Source organism: Boleophthalmus pectinirostris, unplaced genomic scaffold (genome assembly GCF_026225935.1).
Source record: "Boleophthalmus pectinirostris isolate CB_2022bp ecotype Guang Dong unplaced genomic scaffold, ASM2622593v1 HiC_scaffold_18, whole genome shotgun sequence".
Lineage (NCBI taxonomy): Eukaryota > Metazoa > Chordata > Actinopteri > Gobiiformes > Gobiidae > Boleophthalmus > Boleophthalmus pectinirostris.
The window spans coordinates 17,391,148-17,415,730 of record NW_026571133.1 but is presented as its reverse complement, the minus strand read 5'-3'; the positions used below and the strand labels follow the sequence as shown (position 1 = coordinate 17,415,730).

General features: G+C 39.3%; 1 protein-coding gene across 3 annotated transcripts in view; it reads left to right on the top strand.

Moving 5' to 3' along the window:
* tbc1d22a (TBC1 domain family, member 22a) overlaps nucleotides 1–24,583 on the top strand; it is a 137,325-nt gene that overhangs the window by 45,772 nt on the left and 66,970 nt on the right. For all 3 annotated transcript variants that reach the window (XM_020926539.2, XM_020926541.2, XM_020926540.2), the window contains one exon: nucleotides 24,003–24,109. In XM_020926539.2, coding sequence (XP_020782198.1) covers nucleotides 24,003–24,109 — 107 coding nt within the window. The remainder of the gene's footprint in view (nucleotides 1–24,002; nucleotides 24,110–24,583) is intronic.

The window sequence follows — 24,583 nt, the reverse complement described above, 5'->3', positions numbered from 1 at the left end:
TACATATATATATATATACATATATATATATATATATATATATATATATATATATATCATATATATATCATATATATATAGTATCCATTATTATATATATATGTATATATGTGTGTATATATATATATGTATATATGTGTATATATATATATATATACATATATACATATATATATATATATATATATATATATATATATATATGTATATATATATATATATATATATATATATATATATATGTATATATATATATATGTATATATATATATATATATATATATATATATATATATATATATATATATATATATATATATGTATATATATATATATATATATATATATATATATGTATATATATATATATGTATATATGTATATATGTATATGCCTGGGGTGGGTGCTGGTGGCCGAGCCTCCCCCCACGGGGCCCGGCCGGGCTCAGCCCGAAGGAGCGACGTGGGGCCGTCCTCACGTGGGCCCACCACCCGCGGGAGGATCCATATGGGGCCGGTGCAGAGAGATCTGGGCAGCAGTCGACGGCGGGGGCCTCGGCGACCAGATCTCCGGACATGGAGACTAGCTCTGGGGACATGGAATGTCACCTCGCTGGGCGGGAAGGAGCCTGAGCTTGTGCGGGAGGTTGAGCGTTACCGACTAGATATAGTCGGCCTCACCTCCACGCACAGTTTGGGCTCTGGAACCCAACTCCTTGAGAGGGGCTGGACTCTCCATTTCTCTGGCGTCGTCCGCGGGGAGCGGCGGCGGGCTGGTGTGGGCCTGCTCATTGCCCCACAGCTCAGCCGCTGTGTGTTGGAGTTCACCCCGGTGAACGAGAGGGTCGCGTCCCTGTGCCTTCGGGTCGGGGACAGGTCTCTCACTGTGGTGTCGGCCTACGGGCCGAACAGCAGTGCTGAGTACCCGGCCTTCTTGGAGTCCTTGGGAGGGGTACTAGACAGTGCACCGACCGGGGACTCCATTGTTCTCCTGGGGGACTTCAACGCCCACGTGGGCAACGACAGTGACACTTGGAGAGGGGTGATTGGGAGGAACGGCCTCCCTGATCTGAACCCGAGTGGTGTTTTGTTATTGGACTTCTGTGCTAGTCACAGTTTGTCCATCACGAACACCATGTTCGAGCACAGGGTGTCCATAAGTGCACGTGGCACCAGGACACCCTAGGCCGAAGGTCGATGATCGACTTTGTAGTCGTGTCATCTGACCTCCGGCCGCGTGTCTTGGACACTCGGGTGAAGAGAGGGGCTGAGCTGTCAACTGATCACCACCTGGTTGTGAGTTGGGTTCGCTGGCGGAGGAGGAAGCCGGAAAGACCTGGCAGGCCCAAGCGTGTAGTGAGGGTCTGCTGGGAACGTCTGGCGGAGCCCTCTGTCAGAGGGACTTTCAACTCGCACCTCCGGGAGGACTTCTCCCGGATTCCGGGGGAGGCCGGAGATATGGAGTCCGAGTGGGCTTCATTCTCGGCCTCTATTGTCAATGCAGCTGCTCGGAGCTGTGGGCGTAAGGTCTGGGGTGCCTGTCGCTGCGGCAACCCCAGAACCCGGTAGTGGACACCGGAAGTAAGGGATGCTGTCAAGCTGAAGAAGGAGTCCTATCAGGCCTTGCTGGCTCGGGGGACTCCTGAGGCAGCTGACGGGTACCGGCGGGCCAAGCGTACTGCAGCCCGTGTGGTCGAGGAGGCAAAAACTCGGAGCTGGGAGGAGTTCGGGGAGGCCATGGAGAAGGACTATCGGACGGCCTCAAAGAGGTGATTGGCAAGCTCCTTGGTGTCAAGGCTCCGGGGTTGGATGAGATCCGTCCTGAGTACCTTAAGTCTCTGGATGTTGTGGAGCTGTCTTGGCTGACACGCCTCTTCAACATCGCATGGCAGTCGGGGAAAGTACCTCTGGACTGGCAAACCGGGGTGGTGGTCCCTCTGTATAAGAAGGGGGACCGGAGGGTGTGTTCCAACTATAGGGGGATCACACTTCTCAGCCTTCCCGGTAAGGTCTATGCCAGGGTACTGGAGAGGAGAATCCGGCCGATAGTCGAACCTCGGATTCAGGAAGAGCAGTGTGGTTTTCGTCCTGGCCGTGGAACACTGGACCAGCTCTACACTCTCCATCGGGTGCTCGAGGGTTCATTGGAGTTTGCCCAACCAGTCCACATGTGCTTTGTGGACTTGGAGAAGGCATTCGACCGTGTCCCTCGTGGTGTCCTGTGGGGGCGGTGCTCTGGGAGTATGGGGTCCGGGGCCCTTTGCTAAGGGCTGTCCGGTCCCTGTACGACCGGAGCAGGGGCTGTGTTCGCATTGCCGGCAGTAAGTCAGACCTGTTCCCGGTGCATGTTGGACTCCGCCAGGGCTGCCCTTTGTCACCGGTTCTGTTCATTGTATTTATGGACAGAATTTCTAGGCACAGTCAGGGGCCGGAGGGGGTCCGGTTTGGGGACCACAGGATTTCATCTCTGCTGTTTGCGGACGATGTTGTTCTGTTGGCTTCATCGAACCAGGACCTACAATGTGCACTGGGGGCGGTTTGCAGCCGAGTGTGAAGCGGCTGGGATGAAGATCAGCTCTTCTAAGTCTGAGGCCATGGTTCTCGACCGGAAAAAGGTGGCTTGCCCTTTCCGGGTGGGGAGTCTTTGCCTCAAGTGGAGGAGTTCAAGTATCTCGGGGTCTTGTTCACGAGTGAGGGAAGGACGGAACGTGAGATTGACAGGCGGATCGGTGCAGCTTCGGCAGTGATGCGGTCGCTGTATCGGATCGTTGTGGTGAAGAGGGAGCTGAGTCGAAAGGCAAAGCTCTCGATTTACCGGTCAGTCTTCGTTCCTACCCTCACCTATGGTCATGAGCTCTGGGTAGTGACCGAAAGGACGAGATCGCGGATATAAGCGCCCGAAATGAGTTTCCTCCGCAAGGCGGCTGGGCGCTCCCTTAGAGATAGGGTGAGGAGCTCAGTCACACGGGAGGAGCTCGGAGTAGAGCCGCTGCTCCTCCACGTCGAGAGGAGCCAGTTGAGGTGGCTCGGGCATCTGTTCCGGATGCCTCCTGGTCGCCTCCCTCGGGAGGTGTTCCGGGCATGTCCCACCGGGAGGAGGCCCCGGGGAAGACCCAGGACACGCTGGAGGGACTATGTCTCTTGGCTGGCCTGGGAACGCCTCGGGGTCCCCCCGGAGGAGCTGGAGGACGTGTCTGGGGTGAAGGAAGTCTGGGAGTCCCTGCTTAGGCTGCTGCCCCCGCGACCCGGCCCCGGATAAGCGGACGAAAATGGATGGATGGATGGATATGTATGTATGTATGTATGTATGTATGTATGTATGTATATATATATATATATATATATATATATATATATATGTATATGTATGTATATATATATATATATATATATATATATATATATATATATATATATATATATATGTATATATATGTATATATATATATATATATATATATATATATATATATATATATATATATATATATATATATATATATATATATATATATATATATATATATATGTCTTAAGTTGTAGTTGTAATTAATTAAACTTTCAATAGGTTGTTTATTTTATATTTTATGATTTTAACTTTGCTTGTTGTTATACGCCAGTGTTTTCCCTTTTTTGGTCATATAATTATACGTAAATGCATTGAAACTTCGCATTTTAATTAAAAAACAAATCCTCATTTATGAAATACTTAACAATTTCTGAATCCAGTCTGTATGATTCCAGTGGACATGAGTCTATATCTGACTCTTTTCATGTATTGGACCTAATTCTTCTTTGTGTAGGGCCTGCCATTTGCGAGATATAAGCCCATACACTTACTGCTCCCTGCTGCTGCCCGTCTTGCCCCCATGTCGTTCTTCTTTCTTCTATTACCTTACACTTCTGCCACCTTTCCCTGATAGCTGTGCTCTGCTTTTGTAAGTGAGCTCAATTCAATCTGAAAGCAACCTACTTCGCAAGTCAGAATTCATATTTTTAAGAACCATTACATGTAAAACCCACTGCACCTCTGAGCGACATGTGACCTCAGTCAAACGTGCTTTTTTAATAGACTCTTTTGATCAAGTTTGTGGATCAGACCTTTGTATATAAAGGTTTGCCAAGACTGTGTAACAGAGAAAAGCGTAAGAAGAGATGAGCCTATTTTTAAGAAGTGCACTTGGATGAATTTAATAACACAAAACACAAGCTGGATCAGTGAAGTGGAGGTACAGCCATAGGAGGGAACAGGATATTTCTGGTTTGGTCTGGAGAGATTTGAGAAAAAAAAAAATAAGTGAATTTTTTATCAGAAGTCTCTATTGTTATCTTTGAGTCTAATTATTGTAGCTAGCCATTTGCAAATATTCATATTCTTGTTGATATGTTGTGAGTTAATTTAATTTAAATTAGTCCTGATTCAGTCCTAGTTCAGTCCTGTATTCCTCATGGTTTAATTAGGTTAAGATCCTGTCTGAGATAAACCATCAAGCTTTTGTGACTGCTAGTGATGCGTGAGTTTGGATTTGACTATATCATAATACTATTCACATATTTCTAATCACCATACTGCAAAGCACACATAAAACCATAGTTTTTTGCCTTTTTATGTAGCTCCTAACATAGCTGAGATCCTCCAGTTCCCAGTCTTGTGCTGCCTGTCGTGATTTTATTTAGATCTCCGTGGTACTGTCTTGGTTTTTTGCTCTTGCTCGCTCCTGTCGTCGTTTGCCACAGAACATCTTTGGCCTGACACTGCAGTTACTGTTCAGCTGCCATCCCCCCTACTTTCTCTATTCCCATGATGCAATGCCAAGAGATGGACCTTTTAAACCAGTGCATATTCTATTCAATTCTCCTATCATTCAGTCCTCTTTTGCTTTTTTTTTTTTTTTTTTTTTTTTACAAAAAAAGCACTGCTCACTCACACTTACTCTCTCACTTATTATTAGCGGAAAAATTAAGAACAGGGAGGACCGAGAAGACCTGTCTTTCTTCAGTGTGAGGCTGACAGTGACAAGCTTTACTTTGGATCCACATCAAGGAAGAGTGGGGTACTCACATGAGTACCCTTATATGCCTACTGAAAGCATGATTTTATAAATCAGTCTTGAAGTTAAATTATTGTTCTTTATGTATACTAAAAGTCACAGTCAGTCTTCTGTGTGGCCCTATATCTGTGTTTAACTTAAACACATGTAATTGAGCTCTGCACTCTCCAGTTACCTCAGAATCTGATGAGGACCGTAATGATGGACACGTCTCTCGCCACTATCACATTCTTAAAATATATCTGATGTACTTAAAACTCCTATATGCATATATGCACACCCATTTTTACTCTTAGTTTAAAAGTATATATGTGTCATCTCTGACTGACTTATGTGAAGCTTAGCATTTAAAGTGGAGATGCTTGATTAATGCTGATTATTCACTAATCAGGCATCTATTCACTTCTGCTCTGGGGCTACTGTCTCTTCTTAATAATAATTTATTTATTTAATATCAACCACCATCTGCCATTATCAACTTCCATAGGGACAACATGCAGACTTGTTCACCTATTGATGTAACCTACAACTGATTTTTTGTAAGGACGGACTGTAGTGAAGCAATCCTGCTCTCTGAGTGCATTCATATAGTGTTAGAGTTGTATTGAGTAATTTCCCAGAAGTTAAAAAAAAAAATAAAATAAAATAAAATAAAAAATCTTGTTAGGGTTGTGCAGTTAATCTAATTTAAACTGAGATTCAGTCATACAGCCATTCCTTGGTCAGTACTAAAAGCATGTGGTTATGAGCAGAGTTGAGATGTGGAAGAAGAAATTGTATTATATTCTTTTTTTGTGACCAATATTTGATTTGATTTTTAGTATTCATGGGTGGAAGGGATTCATTAGCAAACATGGGGCCTGTACCCATAGAACATCATCATAATCATCATTATTTAAAAATAAGTACAGAAGAAGAAACTAGAGGTATACGTATGTACATAGCATTAGCTTGTTAGAAGATATTTTAAAGTTATTATTAGGTCCTCCCACAGCTGTATGTTTTTAAGTTTGGTTTTATGGATTTGTGAAACCCGTTCCTCTAATGATACAATATCCATGAAGTCCAAAATCCATCTTTGCAAGTGCACAAGCTGTGGGGTCTTCCACCTGCAGGTTACAAGGTGCTTTACTGCTTTTAAGCCAGCTAAGAAAATCCATCTTTCCATAAATGTTAAACATAAATTAGAGGTATCATTCAGTAAAAATATCTCTGGTAGGCATGGTATTGTTTTTGTAATATTTGAGAAAGAGTTTTGCAATATTCTCACAAAAGGAGTTTAAATTAAATTTAGTGCATTCCCAAACTAAATGGATACATTTTCGGACTACATTACAGTCGCAGAGTGTGCAGTTGGGTGAGCTCCTATTTTGAACAATGTGCAAGAAGTAAAATAAGTTCTATGAATACTATTAAAATGAAGAGCTTGGTGATTGGGGTTACAGGATGAGAACTGTATATTTTGCCATATAGTTTCCCAGTTCAGAGTCAACTTCCCACTGCTTGGCGACTTGCATAGAATGATCTTGAGCTGTCTGTAAACAAGAATATATTCTAGATACACTCCTTTTTGATTGTATATAAATTGGTGATGAGCAGTAAGAGGGGTCTCCCATGGTACTCCATATGAGTGCATTGCTGTTCTCAATTGAAGGTGAAAGTTAAGTAAGTTATACTTTTCCTGTAGATCTTGGAAACACAGGAGGCCAGAGGAGTTGCAAATGTCACCTAGAGTATGTACCTTTCTATTCCAAGAGGAGAAAGAATAGGACTGTCTTCAATTTTGAGACTGTAATTTTGAAATAGTATTATATTCTGTAACTATAAAAGTCTGTCTTGTTGTATGTTTGAGAAATTAATGTTAAAAACCCTTTCATGATTTATAAGACAAAATAAAATGGAATTGAAAATTGTCATCAGTCAATATGAGGAAAGAAACACAAACTGTCATCTCGTCCAGCCCTACTGGTTATTCTGAGCAGCCGGGTCGTCTCAAGAGAGAAAACCTAAATGGAAACAAAGTAGTGAAAATAGCAGGAGGCCGAAGGCGTGTTTTGGCAAGCTTAAGGGTGAGAAAGAGCGAGGGCATGGGGTCTGACGGAGGGGGACAAACAACACAAGGCAGCAAAACAAGATTTTTAGAATGGAGAAAATGAAACCAAGAAAGTGGCCCCATGCTGGCAGGAAACATCCCAGCCAGACTAGCCTTCCTCCTATCAGTGAGCAGAAGAATGGGCCGGTGTACAGCACTGCTCCTCCACCCTTAGCTTTGAAGCCACTGGTACTTGTCATGGCACTGAGAAAACTGCTATCATCACCTCTGCGCTGATGGGGTCCTGTGAGGATAATTTCCTATGCTGGAAGGGGAGCTTTGCTACAGTCCCTAAAGTCATGGATCAGAATGTATGTGGTTAGGTCGTACATTTGCAAAGTAGTGGTAATGGGTTGAGTTCACATCATGTGGAAGTAAATGCATTTTGTTATTGTATTTTTTTCTTTCCATGTAATTTTTTTAAAATTATTATTTCTAGAGCCCGACCGATATGGATTTTGCTGTGGCCGATATGAAACCGATATAATGGAAGTTGGAGCTGCCGATAAGCGATATAATCGCCGATATATTTACTGATGTAAAAATTCACTGTAAACGTTGAATTGTTTAAAAAACTTAGGTTTGGCTCTGGTGGATTTTAAATTGGGTTTATTTAGGCAACGTTTATTGTTATTCTGCCTCTTTACATCATATTTACAGACAGTAGGTTGGCTTAATGGCATTTTTGCATCACATTCTAGACACTAGTGATGGGTATTCCAGTTCTTTTTAGAGAACCGGCTCTTTTGGCTCGGCTCACTAAAAGCTGCTGGTTCTTTTGGCTCCCAAGTGGCTCTTCAGATTGTTTTGTTGCAAGCAGGACTGAATCAGGACTGAACCAGCTCTAAACCAGGACTGAAAAAGGACTAAACCGGGACTTATTTATTTTATGATAAACTACAGTCAAAAATGCTCGTTTTTTTTTTTTTTTTTCCAATCCTACGTACACGCAAATTTCTCAAAGTTTCGTTTTTAGCCGCTGTCAAACCACGAATCTGCTCGCGGCGTGAAGAGAACAAAAGTGAGAGAAAGAGAAAACACGGCTCCCAATAAGGATCAGGCTCCCGTCGTTCCCTTTAAAGAGCCGGTTCTAAGAGTCATTTCGTTCGCGACGGACCCATAACTAGTAAAGAAAGTAGCGCTATTAGCCTTTAGCCGTAAATACGTGCGCGCCGCGGTAATTAATTATATGCGCAAATGTCATAATTCACACGTCTATTCACAGCTCATTTACATATCAGTGCAGGTCCAGTAGCAAATATACGGCCAATATAGTCACTTTAGAACAGACCAATAGAAAACAGTCTGTTTATGTGCGGGAGCTACAGCAGCTAACCCATAACAAATGACAAAAACTAGCTTCAAAGTCGACATATTTCCAACACTCACCGCTCATACAGGCTCCTCCTCACATCACAAGTCTGCACTAATAAATGTCCTTTAAATCCAGACTCAAACCGATTGTCCGTAAAAAGAATATCATCTCAGTGTTTGGATCTGTGTCTGCAGGTGTAAACAAACACACGTGAGTGACGCGACTCTGTGGTGTGTTCAGGGACAGTATGGACACACACAGACAAATGACTCCGTAGATAAATACTGATGTGGAGCCACATATTAGGACATTTATCTGTCTGTAAATTGGATTAAATGAACAGAATGTAGAGAGTCTAAGCTTTATAACGAGGTATAACATGCCCACGTGAAATATCGGCCCCTATCAGCAAGCATATCGGCCAATAGCTGATATGCCTAAAGTTGCCCATATCAGCCGATAATATCGGCCAACCGATATATCGGTCGGGCTCTAATTATTTCCTGCTTACCAGTATATATTTTATGACATGACTTTGAATTGATGAATCAAACATAAATGTACTAAGCATTTCCTTTCTACTTCTACTGCTACAAATTCTACTACCAGCTTATTATTATTTATTTATTGTTATTATTTTTATGTTTATCTTTGTATTTGGATGCTCAAGCAAAGTGTTTTCCATTAGGGATGTCGTGTTATCGAATTTTCTTCCTTTTTATACTCAATATGTATGCAGCTTTTTGAAATACAACCTTGACATAAACGTAGAAACATTAAAAAAATACTTTACATTTAGGTATAATTTAAACTAGAGCCCGACCGATATATCGATTGGCCGATATTATCGGCGGGTATGGGCACCTGGAGGCTAGCAAGCATATCGGCTATCGGCCGATATGCTTGCTGATAGGGGCCGATATTTCACGTCGGCATGTGATAGTCGTTAAAAATCTTAGACTCTCTACATTATGTTCATTTAATCCAATTTACAGACAGATAAATGTCCAAATATGTGGCTCCACATCAGTATTTATCTACGGAGTCATTTGTCTGTGTGTGTGTCTGTACTGTCCCTGAACACACCACAGAGTCGCGTCACTCACGTGTGTTTGTTTACACCTGCAGACACGGATCCAAACGTTGAGATTATATTCTTTTTAAGGACAATCGGTTTGAGTCTGAATTAAAAGGACATTTATTAGTGCAGATTTGTGATGTGGGAGGAGCCTGTGTGAGCGGTGAGTGTTGGAAATATGTCGACTTTGAGGCTAGTTTTGGTCATTTGTTATGGGTTAGCTGCTGTAGCTCCCGCACATAAACAGACTGTTTTCTATTGGTCTATTGTAAAGTGACTATATTAGCCGTATATTTGTTACTGGAACCTGCATTGATATGTAAATGAGCTGTGAATAGACGTGTGAATTATGACATTTGCGCATATAATTAATTACGTATTTACGGGCACGTATTTGCGGCTAAAGGCTAATAGCGCTACTTTCTTTACTAGTTATGGGTCGGTCGCGAACGAAATGGCTCTTAGAGCCGACTCTTTGAAGCGAACGACGGGAGCCTGATCCTTATTGGGAGCCGTGTTTTCTTTCTCTCACTTTTTTTCTCTTCACGCTGCGTGCAGACTCGTGGTAGTTTGACAGCGGCAGCGGCTGAAAACGAAACTTTGAGAAATTTGCGTGTACATAGGATAAAATAAATAAAATAAAAAACTGAGCATATTTGGCTGTAGTTTAGCATAAAATAAACCGGGACGGTTTAGTCCTTTTTCAGTCCTGGTTTAGACCTGGTTCAATCCTGATTCAGTCCTGCTTTAGACGTGCTTTAGTCCTGCTTGCAACAAAACAATCTGAAGAGCCGCTTGGGAGCCAAAAGAACCAGCAGCTTTTAGTGAGCCGAGCCAAAAGAGCCGGTTCTCTAAAAAGAACTGGAATACCCATCACTAGTGTCTAGAATATGATGCAAAAATTCCATTAAGCCAACCTATTGTCTGTAAATATGATGTAAAGAGGCAGAATAACAATAAATGTTGCCTAAATAAACCCAATTTAAAATCCACCAGAACCAAACCTAAGTTTTTTAAACAATTCAACATTTACAGTGAATTTTTACATCAGTAAATATGTTGGCGATTATATCGGCTATCGGCAGCTCCAAATCCCATTATATCTGTTTCATATCGGCCACAGCAAAATCCATATCGGTCGGGCTCTAATTTAAACTACTCAACATTGCTTCTAAAATCTCCCAGTTATTTATAGAATGTTTATTTCTCACATTTTTATTGTGACCTGAATAATTCATAATTATTCCATTAACTACATAATCTTGACAATCCCTATTTTTTCATGAAGTCCCCTGCTTGCTACAGTGGCAAAAACAAAAATACAGGTTTGTCAGTGCTCTGTTATAACCTGTCAAATGTATCAGATTTTTACAATAATCATATGTATATGGTTTTACAGTAGTTACTTTCACTTCAGATGTATACTTCAAAGGCAGTAGCTTTTGGACAAGACAGCCCACTTCACCTAGCAGGGGGCCAGAAGAGCCAGATGTGAGAAGTTGACAGAGTGAGGCTATCTGCAAAATCGTGGCTCTCAGGCTTCTGTCCTTGTAGGTATTAGGGAAGAAGATGGAGAGGATAAGGAGCAAGCGGCGCCATATCCCCTATGACACAGCAGCCAGAGTTATGGGTACTATAGTGTATTTAGCCCTTTTAAAACATCTGCAGACTTCTCATCCCCAGACACATGCATTTCCTCAACAAGCTCACAGAAAACAGAAAATATGCTCTCTAACATCTGCTTAAGTTAAGAAACCCACTGAGCGCCCTGGGTACATTTACAATTTATGCGTGGCATTTTAGAAATAAGAGAAATAAAACGGTTTTGAAGCAGAGAGGAGAGGAGAAGTGGAAATATCAGTGTAGCTGGATGTTTCTTTTTAAGATTTTGGATTTTAACAGGGTCAGATTAAGCGATTCTCAGGCACCCAAGATGTCACAATAACATTATTTTACATCAGAATTATGACCAGTAATTTACTTCTTTGCTGATAGTGCTTGTTCCAATATTCCAATTGACTTAAATTTGGTGTTGCAAACAGGTTTTGCTCACCTCTAATTTATATCTAACTTATATTTATTTTATCTTTCTGAATTGTTTGTCTATTTTGCCACAATAACAGAAAACAAAATGCATGGGATCAATGTTCAATATGCGCCAATCCATCTTTTTCAGTTCCGATACTTATTCTAATATTATAGTCTATGCAGATACCCGATATTAACTGACACCAGTGCAAAGGCTGAAAGCAGCATTTCCTTAAATTCCTTCCAATTTCCTTAAAAAGAAATTAAAAAGGACTTAACTGATCCAAATGTGTTATGTAGCTGTAAATTATCCTCAAGTAACTACAGAACAGCATAATATAAATAAAAACTCAAACATTGTGAGACTTTCTGGGCCAGTTATGTCCGGTAAACCGGTTATTACATCAGTTCATATGTTCAGCCATGTTCCAACCAACATTTGGAAGCCTATATCTGATCTACCAAATTTTTCAGTATCTGCGTCAATATCAGATACAACATCGGAGTGGTGCATCCCTAATGAATGAACTGATTCTGACCTAGGTTGATTGGTTACAGGGTTTGCACTGTAACCAATTGACCTAAGTCAGAATCAACATACATATACTAGCATGTTTTGACACATATTTAATTAGAGCCTACAAGAATGTTTCCCAGCATTTAAAATATCATTGAGCCTCAAAGATATAAACAGTAAGTCCCCCAAATACACTTACAGTGTATATATCTATGTGTGTGTGTGTGTGTGTATATATATATATATATATATATATATATATATATATATATATATTTTTTTTTTATTTTTTTATTTACAGAATAGAATTACCTCTACTTATCTGCTGCATATGTACAATCATTTCAAACTTCACAAAAATATAAAATTAGGGAAAACTAGATGGATGTTTAGTAAAACCTTAAATATATATCTGTTAACTAAGTTTGAATCAAAGTAATAGTCTAACAAGTCATATGCTCTTAAAGTAAAGTCTTTATAATTTAGACTTGTAGTACTACTTAGCATATGGTCCGTCCTCTTCTCATTCTCATTCTCATTCATTCTCTCGAATTTGATTAAAACATTCCTCTTTCTGTCAGACATGTCGAGGTTTGTTCTTGAGTTTTTCTTTCTCTGTCTGCGTCTCTCTCCGGTCCTGAGCTCCATCCCAGGCTGCACTGCTATATTCAGTTTAGAATGCAATCACAGTGTTTCTGGGGTTAAGTAATAGCCTTTGGAGTAGAGAAATTGAATTGGCCTTGTGGTTTTGACCCCAAGTCTCTGTCCATGTCCACCTTTTTCTCTATAAGTGTCTCTTTTATTCCCCTGAAAGATGTTCTCAGCCTTAATACTTCTGAAGGTTGTCATTTACATTAGTTTTGTCCATCTCTCTCTACAAAAGTCTGTCACCAGGTGATCTTGTACTCCATTTTACCTTTGTATTGTTGCTGCGAGTTTACTTAAAAGTAAGAGTTTACTTCAAAGTTCATGGCATGGATGGAAAACCTTACTTGTAGTGAAAATGTAACTTTAACATAATCCATTTTCAATTATCTCTAATTGCAATTGCTGGAATAGGTAATGGTTCAACTAATCACAGTAGCATGCCCCAAGAAGATTACATATTTATATTAGCTACTTCATAGGTCAAAGAGTACAGTGACTTGTAATTGTTTGGCCTCTCATTGTCAGCTGTTGAAATTCTGTGTATCTGAAATTCAATAGTCGTTCTTTAATCTGCATTGGGCCTGATCTTATTTCCAGAGATTGGGCTTGTCACCCTGATAAAAAGCAATAGGGCTCTGAAATGATCCAGAGAAATAGTTCTGTCAGAAAATGATTTATCGTCTGTGAATAATCGCTGGCGTTATTGAATATTTTTAGATTAAGTTAATTACTTGACTATAAAAAGCCATAAATTGAAGTTCTCCCCAGCCCGAAGCGCCTCAGATCCCTCCAAAACTCATACTCCCTTTTTTCTATGTCAGCCGTGTGATTGGAGTGAAAAAAGTGTTTTATCATTCTGTGACAGTGAGATGCGTTCTGCTTGACCTGATGCAATTGAAGGCAATTGAAACAGTCGTCTAACTGTGCGTTACACTGGGGCTGTGTGCTGTTTGCAAGTTGCATCACAGCCATGTGCTGAAACATACACTGAATTACAATGTGAAATATGAAAAGTATGCTAATCCGTGTGTTTGGTTGGAAAATATGGAGTGATGGTTTTGAGCAAGAAAAAATAAAGTGTAGTTATTAGATAGTCAGCACTTTGGGGGAATCAAAGAATCAATTATTTCTGTCACGTATATTGTTAGTCACAAATTTTAAATGCATTGCAGTGATACCTTTTGTCCTTTCACACACAAGTCAGGTAAAATGTATAAAGAAGTGGACTAAGGGAGTGTGACATCACCCATAGCGTTTGCCTTCAGTCAAATGAATGTGGAGCCAGTTCCATGTTACAAATAGAAATTTCTATATGAATAAAATTGTGAAAAAAAAACAACAGCATTTTAAGGCCAAAATGACGAGACTCAATGCAGCAGTTACAGAGAGAGGGGTCACAATTTTTCAAAGCCAGAGTTGATTAGGGCCGGAAGTGCCATTTTCACTTCCTATTTGGCATGCAGCAACTAGCAGCTTAACTATGTCCATTTATATATGAGTCCGGTCAAGCGGTAACGGAGGGAAACAGGGGCAGATTTTTTACATTCAAATAGCTCTTATTCAGAAACTAGAGGGACTATTGAAATAAGTAAGGTATCAGAATGTAGGAAAGAGTTAACACTCCAATAGGGTAAAGTTAACCCTGCGATATTCTTTCAAGTTGTTGACAAAAAATTCAAAAACTCATGTCGGTAACGGAGGGAATGAAATATGCAGCACTTTTTGGGCAATAAATACAAACTAACGGTTCTCACTTACATATCCTCAACAAACTGTTTTGAATATTAATATAGTTTTCTACCATATGGTACAAGATTAGGTTGAAAAACCTCTTGCTTTTTGAGTAATGAGATTTTTTTATTAAGAAAGGTCATGGTAACGGAGGGAAAAGTAACGGAGGGAAAATTGTGCAAGCAAGTAGAAGGTGCATGATTTTGCATAATTTGTCAGCTTTTTTCTTCCGAATACTTTAATATTACTTAAAAATGAAAGGAAACTATTTCTATAAAATATGTCAGTCCTTCCAAGCAAATTTTTATCATTTTAAATACAACACAAGATATGATGAAATACATCAATTTATTTACATGATTTGCAGGTCTTTGAAATTTGGGAAATATTTTTTGTTCCATGTTGCATACATGGTATGTTTAAAACTTATGTAACTTTAGAACCAAAAATGGTACAGAAAAAAGGTAAACGGTTTCGTAAACTAGAGTACATATGCTATCTGTTGAATATATTTTTATATCAGATGCATTAACTTGAATTTTTGGCCTTGCTGTATACTTCTGCTTGACTGGGCCCATATACATTCTATGATAAGTCACCATGTTTGTTTTGGAGCAGGTTTATGTCATTGGTTACTTCTCAGTCTTGTGCTCACCAAATCTTTCTAGGGAATAAGAAAACCTAATGCACTAATTCCTCTTTAAGCACAATGAGAATATCTAAGTATTTAAGAGTTATTTGGTCTGGCTTGCTTATTACTGATCTAGTAATATCTTCCTTCTGTCTTTTTAAAGCTTACACACACTAATGACTTAATGGACTGGTCTGTCACTTACATCTCAAGAAACCCTCTTCAAATCCCAAATGTGTTGACTACATTAGGCAGCAGCTCTCAGAGTCAGGCGAGTCAGATGGAAATTTTTAATGATTTAAACAGCTTTATGTGCCTCATCATCCACATTTCTTATTTAATTCTACTTGTTGAGTTCTTAGTTATTTTATTCTACAGCTACTTTTCATTACAGCTTTTGATTGACATTAATTCAATAGACTGTTGAAGGTTGTGTTGTATTGCTTTGTTTATCGTGAGCTTAAAGATACACAGGTGATGTGAAGTTTCTATATTACACTGAATACTGGAGAAAATGTTGAAATTATAATAAGTGTAATTGTGGCCATACCATCATGAAAATGCTACTTGATCTCTGAAGTTAAAGGTGCATTGTTTTATTCTGGTAGAGGGTCACCTGCTTGTTTCTATGGATATGTCATTGTTCTACCTATCTATCTTATTCAATGACAGGTGGTTTTATAGCTCAAAAATACATAGAAAAACAGCTGTGATTGGGGTCACCTCTCCACAGATCTGATGTGCAACTTGGTCTGGTTTGGGCTCCATCACGATAGAATAATTTAATGCCATACTGTGAAACATTCCAGGCAAAGCAGTAACATCTCCATGCAGAAAAGCATTTGAAGGACCTGCCAAAAGAAAAGTTACACAATGCACCTTTAATCAAAGTTGGGGCCTGGTTTATATTAGAAAGGGAGACTGCGAATGCCGTGTCCTGTAGTGGGGCAGCAGAGGCTTCTAGTGCATGCGTTTGTTGTGTCCTTAGGCAAGACACTGCACACACCTGGCACAGAATGAATGTGTATGAGTGAGTGGGCAGAGGGGCCGATGGCACAGATTGTCAGCATTGCTTCCATCAGTCTACCCCTGGGCAGCTGGGGTAGACTGCAAATGCACTGTAAATTGCGTGGAATATCTTGAAATATGCTATTTAAAAAGTATATACAGTAGTTGCATGTCACCACATGCTCTTGTATGCCTATGATAAATGATGTTATTTCAGACATGTTGTGTGTTGTAGCGTGGACCCTGGGGCATACAGACATACTGATATTGACAGCTGTGGCATCAGTTAATGTGTTACTTTAGCCTTAATCAACGCTTTTCACTTCCTCATATAGGCCATGACTGTACCCCCAGGCGTGCAAATCATTATGGAAGCAGTACTGTATTAATAGCACTAGTCTATTTGATGTCATGGACCTCCATTATCTCACCAACAGCTGTGGCCCCCCTCTTTGATGTATGGACACACGGCTTGTATTGCAGATAGTGGGGAGATGAGAACATTACTTGGGTGATTGTGTAGATTTTATGGCCTTAAGCGATCCTTATCATTGCCATGTTGAGGTTCAGCTTTCTTGGAGGAATAGGCTTGTAGATGCTATTTGGGGTTAAACTGGGGTTAAATTGGGGTCTCAAGATTACTTTCTATTGACTAGATGGATTTGCATTTATTCAGCTAAACTCAAAGATATTGGAAAATACAGATTTTTGCTTGACATATCAAAGTCTGATTTCATCTCACTCCTGTATTTATTACTTCCTTGTTTAGCATCAGCGCCCCCTCCCTTCTGTGGATCTTTGCACCTTCACCTGCCTATTTCCATACTTTCACCTTTTGTTTTGTTCACACCATCATAACTCTATTCTCATCCATGCTCACTCAGTGTGACAGATGTATTTTGTGTGTGTGGTGTGCGCAAATGTCAAGTTGATTTTGCCAATTGTACAACAGTTTGCATGCCACCTCTGGAAATGTTTGTCTCTCATTATCATCAGTGTTATCATGCTAATTGTGCTGTGGTGAAAAGTGAAAACCCATATTTTCCTTCTGGAGGAGTTATGTGAGGCAAGAGGAGCCATAGAGGCATCATATAGAAGCAAGAGTTTTTGTTCAATTTGTTGTGTGAAGCTTGTGCAGTTTAAAGTCATAATGAGTGTAATACTCTGTCATTATTGTATTGTAATGAATTGCATATTCATTGGCAGGGTGGTTAGCATTCTGATTTTTCTGGAAGTTGTTGGGTTGATGTTCCTCTCTTCATTTTGTTTTATAGTGTTTTGTTTTTAGCTTTTAGCCAGCTTTTATGTTCCAATGCCAATGTTGATACTATGGCTTTACAGAACAGCTTTAGTACTACAAGGTGCTTTGGGGAAAAAAAATGATTAGTAAATCCTCTTATTACACCAATTTATAGACCAAAATGGGATATTGACTGAACCGATGTTCATCGAAGTTTTAAATATTGGCACTGATATCCAATATCAGTATTGGTGCATCCCTAGTTTATTTTCTTTACACTGTTGTTTCCCTAATTGGCAACTGTCCAGGGCCTTATAGTCACCGATAGCAGCAGGCACATACTAGTACTATTAGTACTAGTAATAGCAATCTTTGTCCCAATATCAATGGTAGTATAATGTATCGGCTTTATATTCTTTAGGCACTTTTCCTGTGGTAATGATACACAGTGACACACAGACCCATTGAAGGCTTAAGATTGATTTATATTAACTCTAGAGGTTACCTTAGGAGTTGAGGGGAATGTGGATTTAAAATCTCATTCCTATAGGGGCCTGAAAATTTTTCAAATGTAGTAGTAAAAAGTTGCAGAGAGTTAGCAAAGTTTTTTTTTTTTTTTCCCCATAGCCTAGAGTAGTTTTGCACTATGAATTGGCAGTGCATCAGAATTTCATTACAAATGGTTTAGAGGAGAGTAGATAGGGCATTGTTTTGTAAATTCTTGTTCCAGAAATGTCTAATGTATACTGATTTGCACAGGCAAATTCTTTTCCTTTTGCCTCATCGAAACAACAACTAATGTTTCTCTAAAATGTGTTTTTACTTGAAGATATCATGTAAGTTTTTCTTGACAGTGAGTTTATTTATTCATTAGTTTTGTTTTACAGTGGATTGAAGCCAATAGCTGAAACAATAAAGATGCTTATAACAATAAATACATTTAGCAGATGTATCTCTAGTGATACTTTTTGTTACAAGTTTCAAGCTTTTTGCTGGGCCCATTTTTACAGTACAGTATATATGTAATCATCATCAGGATATTAGACTATGTCTGTCATCTCTAAATGATAAATGTGGCTGCTTTATTTAATGTAATTTTTGGTGAAAATTCTTGTTAAACCAAAGGTCAGTTTATTGTTTTATTATTGTGGTTAATTAATCAAAAGAAGATAAAATAACATTATGCAATATTAATTTCTGGCTTAAAGGTAGTAGAGGTTTCATATCTGCTAAAGTCAATAATTAGGGTTAATCCTCTTAATTTGTGTTCAGCTGAATCAGATTTAACAGTGAGCACACATCCTTGATCATTGCATCAGCCTAAAGTGGCTCGTTTATCATCTTACATCACATTACCTTGTGGCCCTGCGTCGTGGAGGGCAGATGGCGGCGCAGGCACCACATTGTGTAGAACTTGTGTAGTTTGTGTCGCGGCGCAAACCCAGGTCTCCGGAGGTCTAACCGTAATGCTGTGTGCCAAGTGCTCACAGCTGGCAGCTACCAAGCAAGTCAGTCTCCCCGGACACGGCAGCCCCATGCGCCAGGACAAACAGGAAGTAAGCCCCGGAGCCAACAGGAAGTGGGCTGGCTCCAGTGGGAAGAACATAGAAGAAGAGAGTAAGGGGAGGCGACTGATGGAAACAAAGGAAACAAGAGATGTCAAGCTGTTGACTTCACTCATAGGAAAGGTAGTCAGTCAGTTAACTTAAAATAGAATAGCTCATCAGTAGACAATTTACAATGGTGAAATGGTTGAACTAAATTAAACATCTTGATTATTGCAGTAAATTATTTCAAGCAGAAGTATACAGCAAGGCCAAAAATTCAAGTTAATGCATCTGATATAAAAATGTATTCAACAGATAGCATATGTACTCTAGTTTACGAAACTGTTTACCTTTTTTCTGTACCATTTTTGGTTCTAAAGTTACATAAGTTTTAAACATACCATGTATGCAACATGGAACAAAAAATATTTCCCAAATTTCAAAGACCTGCAAATCATGTAAATAAATTGATGTATTTCATCATATCTTGTGTTGTATTTAAAATGATAAAAATTTGCTTGGAAGGACTGACATATTTTATAGAAATAGTTTCCTTTCATTTTTAAGTAATATTAAAGTATTCGGAAGAAAAAAGCTGACAAATTATGCAAAATCATGCACCTTCTACTTGCTTGCACAATTTTCCCTCCGTTACTTTTCCCTCCGTTACCATGACCTTTCTTAATAAAAAAATCTCATTACTCAAAAAGCAAGAGGTTTTTCAACCTAATCTTGTACCATATGGTAGAAAACTATATTAAGCAAATATTCAAACCAGTTTGTTAAGGATATGTAAGTGAGAACCGGTAGTTATCGCTATTTGTATTTATTGCCCAAAAAGTGCTGCATATTTCATTCCCTCCGTTACCGACGTGAGTTTTAAATTTTTTGTCACCAACTTGAAAGAATATTGCAGGGTTAACTTTACCTTGTTGGAGTGCTAACTCTTTCCTACATTCTAATACCTTACTTATTTCAATAGTCCCTCTAGTTTTTGAATAAGACCTATTTGAATGTAAAAAATTTGCCCGTTTCCCTCCATTACCGCTTGACCAGACCCTTAGGTGTAATTAGAACTGCAGTAAATGTAATAAGTTATTAAGTTCTTGTGGACACTTGCCATTTAGAAGCTTTATTTCACAGTTAGTCTTATGCCTTACTTTTTGATTATGTAAGATTCAATATTGACATAAGATCACATAAAACATTCTAACAGTCAAGGTCTGCATTTCACTTTAATACTCCATTAGTGACCTGCAGGATCTGTACACACCTCCTGGGGCTATTTGTCTAGTATTGAACTCTGATTTTTGCAGGGAGCTCGCTAAAATTTTAATATATTTACTTTTTTTCTCTCTTGTAGAATTATAACTGCTGTCACAACATTCTCAGGCAATATAGGATATTCCAGCAAAAAGATTGCATAACCACTAACCGCCAACACACTAATAATTATGGATTTAAATGTTTTTCATAATAAGCTCCCATAGACTACCACTACCTATTGTTTTTATATAGTGACCAGAGAGGGCACTGTTGCTTTGTTAATCATACACTTATCTCCCTGACTCACTGTAGCCTCCCTGCTCTTAGCCCTTACCCCTGTGTCCTTGTTGTTGTGATGAGCTATGCGTATTTCCAGTAACAACCATGGACTCCTGCAAATGCTCCCTGTTCTGTGTAGCTCAAGGTCTTCTTCTGCAGCCACATCCACAAAGACTGGTCTGAGACTAAGGGACTGTCCTCGGGGGTCTCCCAAAATGCCGGCCAGTGGTACTTCAGCACCTTGTTAATCAGCTCTGACATACTGCCAATTGCCAGTTGGTCTGTTGGCAATTAATCTTTTCAATTATAATTTTTAATGCCGTCGCTGTTGCCCAGAGCAGCTATGTCCCAAAGAGGAAGTCGGTATTCATCCAGTCTCATTGTTTTGTGAGCCACTGCAGATGAGCTATTAAGTCTAAATACAGATTCAAAATGATTCCCTCTTTCACCTCTTCAGGGCCCGTTGTAGTCAGTTGTTTGAATGTTATGGCTTTGATTTAAACGGAGAAGGAAATGTTGGTCTTAAGGGATGGAGCTTGGGTGTTGAATTATTAAATAGCCAGTAAATAATTGAACATTCACGTACTGTAAATACTATCTTTGTTTTTTTGCTTGGAAGTAATTATATGCAAGACTAAGCAATATTATATGAGAAGAATGTAGCATGATATGTTTACACTGTATAACTGGTCACGTGAGATATGACACCAAGCTTGAAGTCTATGTAGAGACCAGATGTTATGGTCAAACTTGCTTTGGATGCTAGAAACATAGACAAATAGTTTTGTTCCATTCCCTTATTTTTTTAATGAACAAATTTGACCTTACAGCTTTGGTAGGCACACATTTTCATTTGAATATTGACTATAAAAAATATAATTTTTTTGAAGAATTTTGTATGTACCAGTTGTTTTGGCTTATGAACTATATTTCTTCTGCAAAAGTAACTGTTTCCAATCATTTGGACTGTCTTTGTAGAACTAGCTGCATATTTGGTTCGATGGACATGCCTAGAGAAAGAAACACTGCATGTTTTATAACAAATGGTTGTCCAGTAATGAATGCGTGCTATTTGGAAAAATTCAATAGTGTTTTTGTGCTTGAAACACCCTGTCAGCTTTTGTAGTTTATTTCCATGAAATGTCTGTAGTAATATCTTTGTGATGATTGGTGCGAGCTGTTTTAGCTCCCATCCCATTGATTTTTATCTCTTCATTTTGGCAGAGCTCATGTCCATTATTTTCTATCCCCTGGCTGTGTTGCATTGTAATGCTACAGTGGTGCTAGTGCGGTGGTTAAAATGAACTACCCTGACATCTAATCATACTGCAGGCCTGCTCACCCATATCTTGTGCCATTATCAGATGTGGTGTCCATGCCACAAGAATACGTTGTGTGATAATGTGGGTACCTTCGTCTGTCCTGCTGTGATCGGATGAAAGGTCTCAGGCTCTCTGCTCTTTTCCGCGCCTCCCTCTGCTGACTTCAAACAAACAAGACAAAGATGAGACTCGTATGTCGCGGTATATGAGAAAATCGTATGTATACTTGCTCAGTGGAAAGTTTTAAATTAGGCACCGAACTGAGACATTGTCTTGATATTCATGTTGTATCAGGTCCATTCATTATTACATGCACTCCCAATCTTATCCATCTAGCATTTATTCAATTACAGGTATTTATTGTTGTTTATGCCTTGGAAAATTGAAAAGTTAATGCCATAATGTAGAACATTCAGGCAAAGCAAAAACATCACCAGGGAAACAAGCAGGCAGCAGACCAGTAATTTGAATGGAAGGAAATTAGCAAATCGCACTGGCTGCATTTTTTGAAGTATCATAATTTCATCCACAAAGAACAAAATATTCTAGTTGTATTTTACATTTAAAAAAATTCTGACCTTGTAGTTTAAATCTTTACAAATGTGTTAATATGTAATTTTTTTATTCGTTTGTCAGTTCATATTAACAGAATGTATATTTGGCAATTCTTTTGGACCAATTTAAATGAGAACTTTGAACTGAATCCCACTATTTAAAAGACCCATATTATGCTATTTTCTGATTTCTATAATATAGTTTCCTCATCACAAACATACCTGGAGTTGTGTTCTGTTTGATTCACACATGTTTAACATAATCTCTGTATATTTAAGCTGAGTTCTCCTCTCAAACAGACACCTTCTCTAGAATCAAACTGAATTTCAGCCCTGGAATTTCCAATCTCTACTGAACTAAAGGTAAAAGGAGCTGTTAACTTGAAAAATACCACTTCAAGACCTCACAAGGTAGAGCAGAGCATTCTGAGCGTTGAAGATGTAGACTGGCTAATAATAAATAGTTACACAAACATGTGAATGACACAAAACACAACTGCAGGTATGTTTTTGATAATGGAACATCAACAGGTATGTTGTTTAGGTAACAACATTATAATATGGCTTACGACTGACTAGAGTCAGTTTTGCGTAATATAGGACCTTTAAACAGGAAACAGAGCCCTAAGCCACCTTTTTAAATGGTGAAATCCAAAATCATGCATTTCACCAATGAGAAGCTAACTCACAATTCCCCTCTGAGTTGATAGTTACCATGTAATCACAGGCTTTGTCACCCAGATTGGAACAGACTCCTTTGTTGCACAGTAGGTATTGTTTCCGGGCAGGCATCAGGCACACCGAGTCCCCAGTCATTTCCAGCGGGTGACTTCCTCAATGGGTGTCATCAGATGTCATTAACGGCAGCGGGGTGTGACAGCTGCATGCGTGTGACGGGCCCCTGACAGCCCCTGACAGCCAGCGGGGAGGAGATGGGATAAGACTGATTAAGAATGATCCAAAGAGGGGGATCCAGAAGCGCACAAGGGAGCACGGAGGAGACGTCAAACAGGAACGTGTCCGTGTGCTCAAATGAGGCCCGCAACTTGTGAAGAAAAACATGTTTAAACTGTTTTGAATGCTTTGATATTCATCCCTTGATACTTAAAAACACCAACTGATCATGTGAAGTGAGGTTTAAACACTATAGTTTTGATTAGACTAAGATTTATTAGAGAACTTGGATACATTAATTATGTTCATGATATGTGATATTAAGATATTAATCTTAAACTTGATTATAGAGATTTGTCATGAATATGGCCTAAAACAAAATGTCCCATAAATTGCATAATAATTTGACAATACTATTTTAAAGTCTAAGTCTAATTTAAAAGTATTTTTGATTATTCATATTTTAATATTAGTATAAACTTTACACTGTGAAGAGTGGTTTAAAATAACTGACTGCGTATTATGCTGATCGCTGTTGAAATGACATTTTCTAGAATGAAAATTGTTTTTGTTAAAGGTTATCATGCAATTTGAATGCGTTTAATTTCACAGATTTTTTCCTAGCTCTGTATTTTTCCAGCTTTATTTCTCCTGTGTAGTGATCATGTACCTATGTGTTTTCCTATATTTAGTCCTCATTTTCATTTTCATAACCTTTTTGTTTTCTTTACTCCGCTTGACACTTATCCTCTGTATGTCTTGTTCCTTATTTTACTTTTGTCTGTTCTTGTCTCTTGTACAGAGGAGGAGGTGGAAAACTTTGACGTGTCCAGTCTCGAGGAAGAGGCTCTGAAGAACATCGAGGCAGACAGCTTCTGGTGCATGAGCAAACTGCTGGATGGCATCCAGGTAAACGGCAAAATGCCTTCAACTTGTCTGAAAATACGTAAGCGAAATGTGGTCATCCCTTCAAATGGGCTTATTCTACATACATACACCGTTAAAGGTATTTGAACTGGAAACGGCATGCACTTACAAGATTTGTACAGACAGGTGCTGAGATACCCGCCAAAGCTTTCACACAACATCTGGGCTAGGCACACACTGCATTAATATCAGAAAGGGTAGGTCAGCCTCAAAGGCGTCAAACGGGGGGGTAAAGGGTATTGTTTACCAAGGGCCCAGTGCACACAGGGCCCCTCACGAAGTCTATAATATATATTCATCATTACACCACCATGCACCATGTAGTGCAGGCCCTACAAGATGATTTGTATCCAGGGCTGAAAATTTGCTGCTATACACCTCTGTTCAGCCTTACTGTTCAAAGGTAAAGTTAAACATCATTAAATCCGCAATCAACACTATAAGCACAAGAGTGTG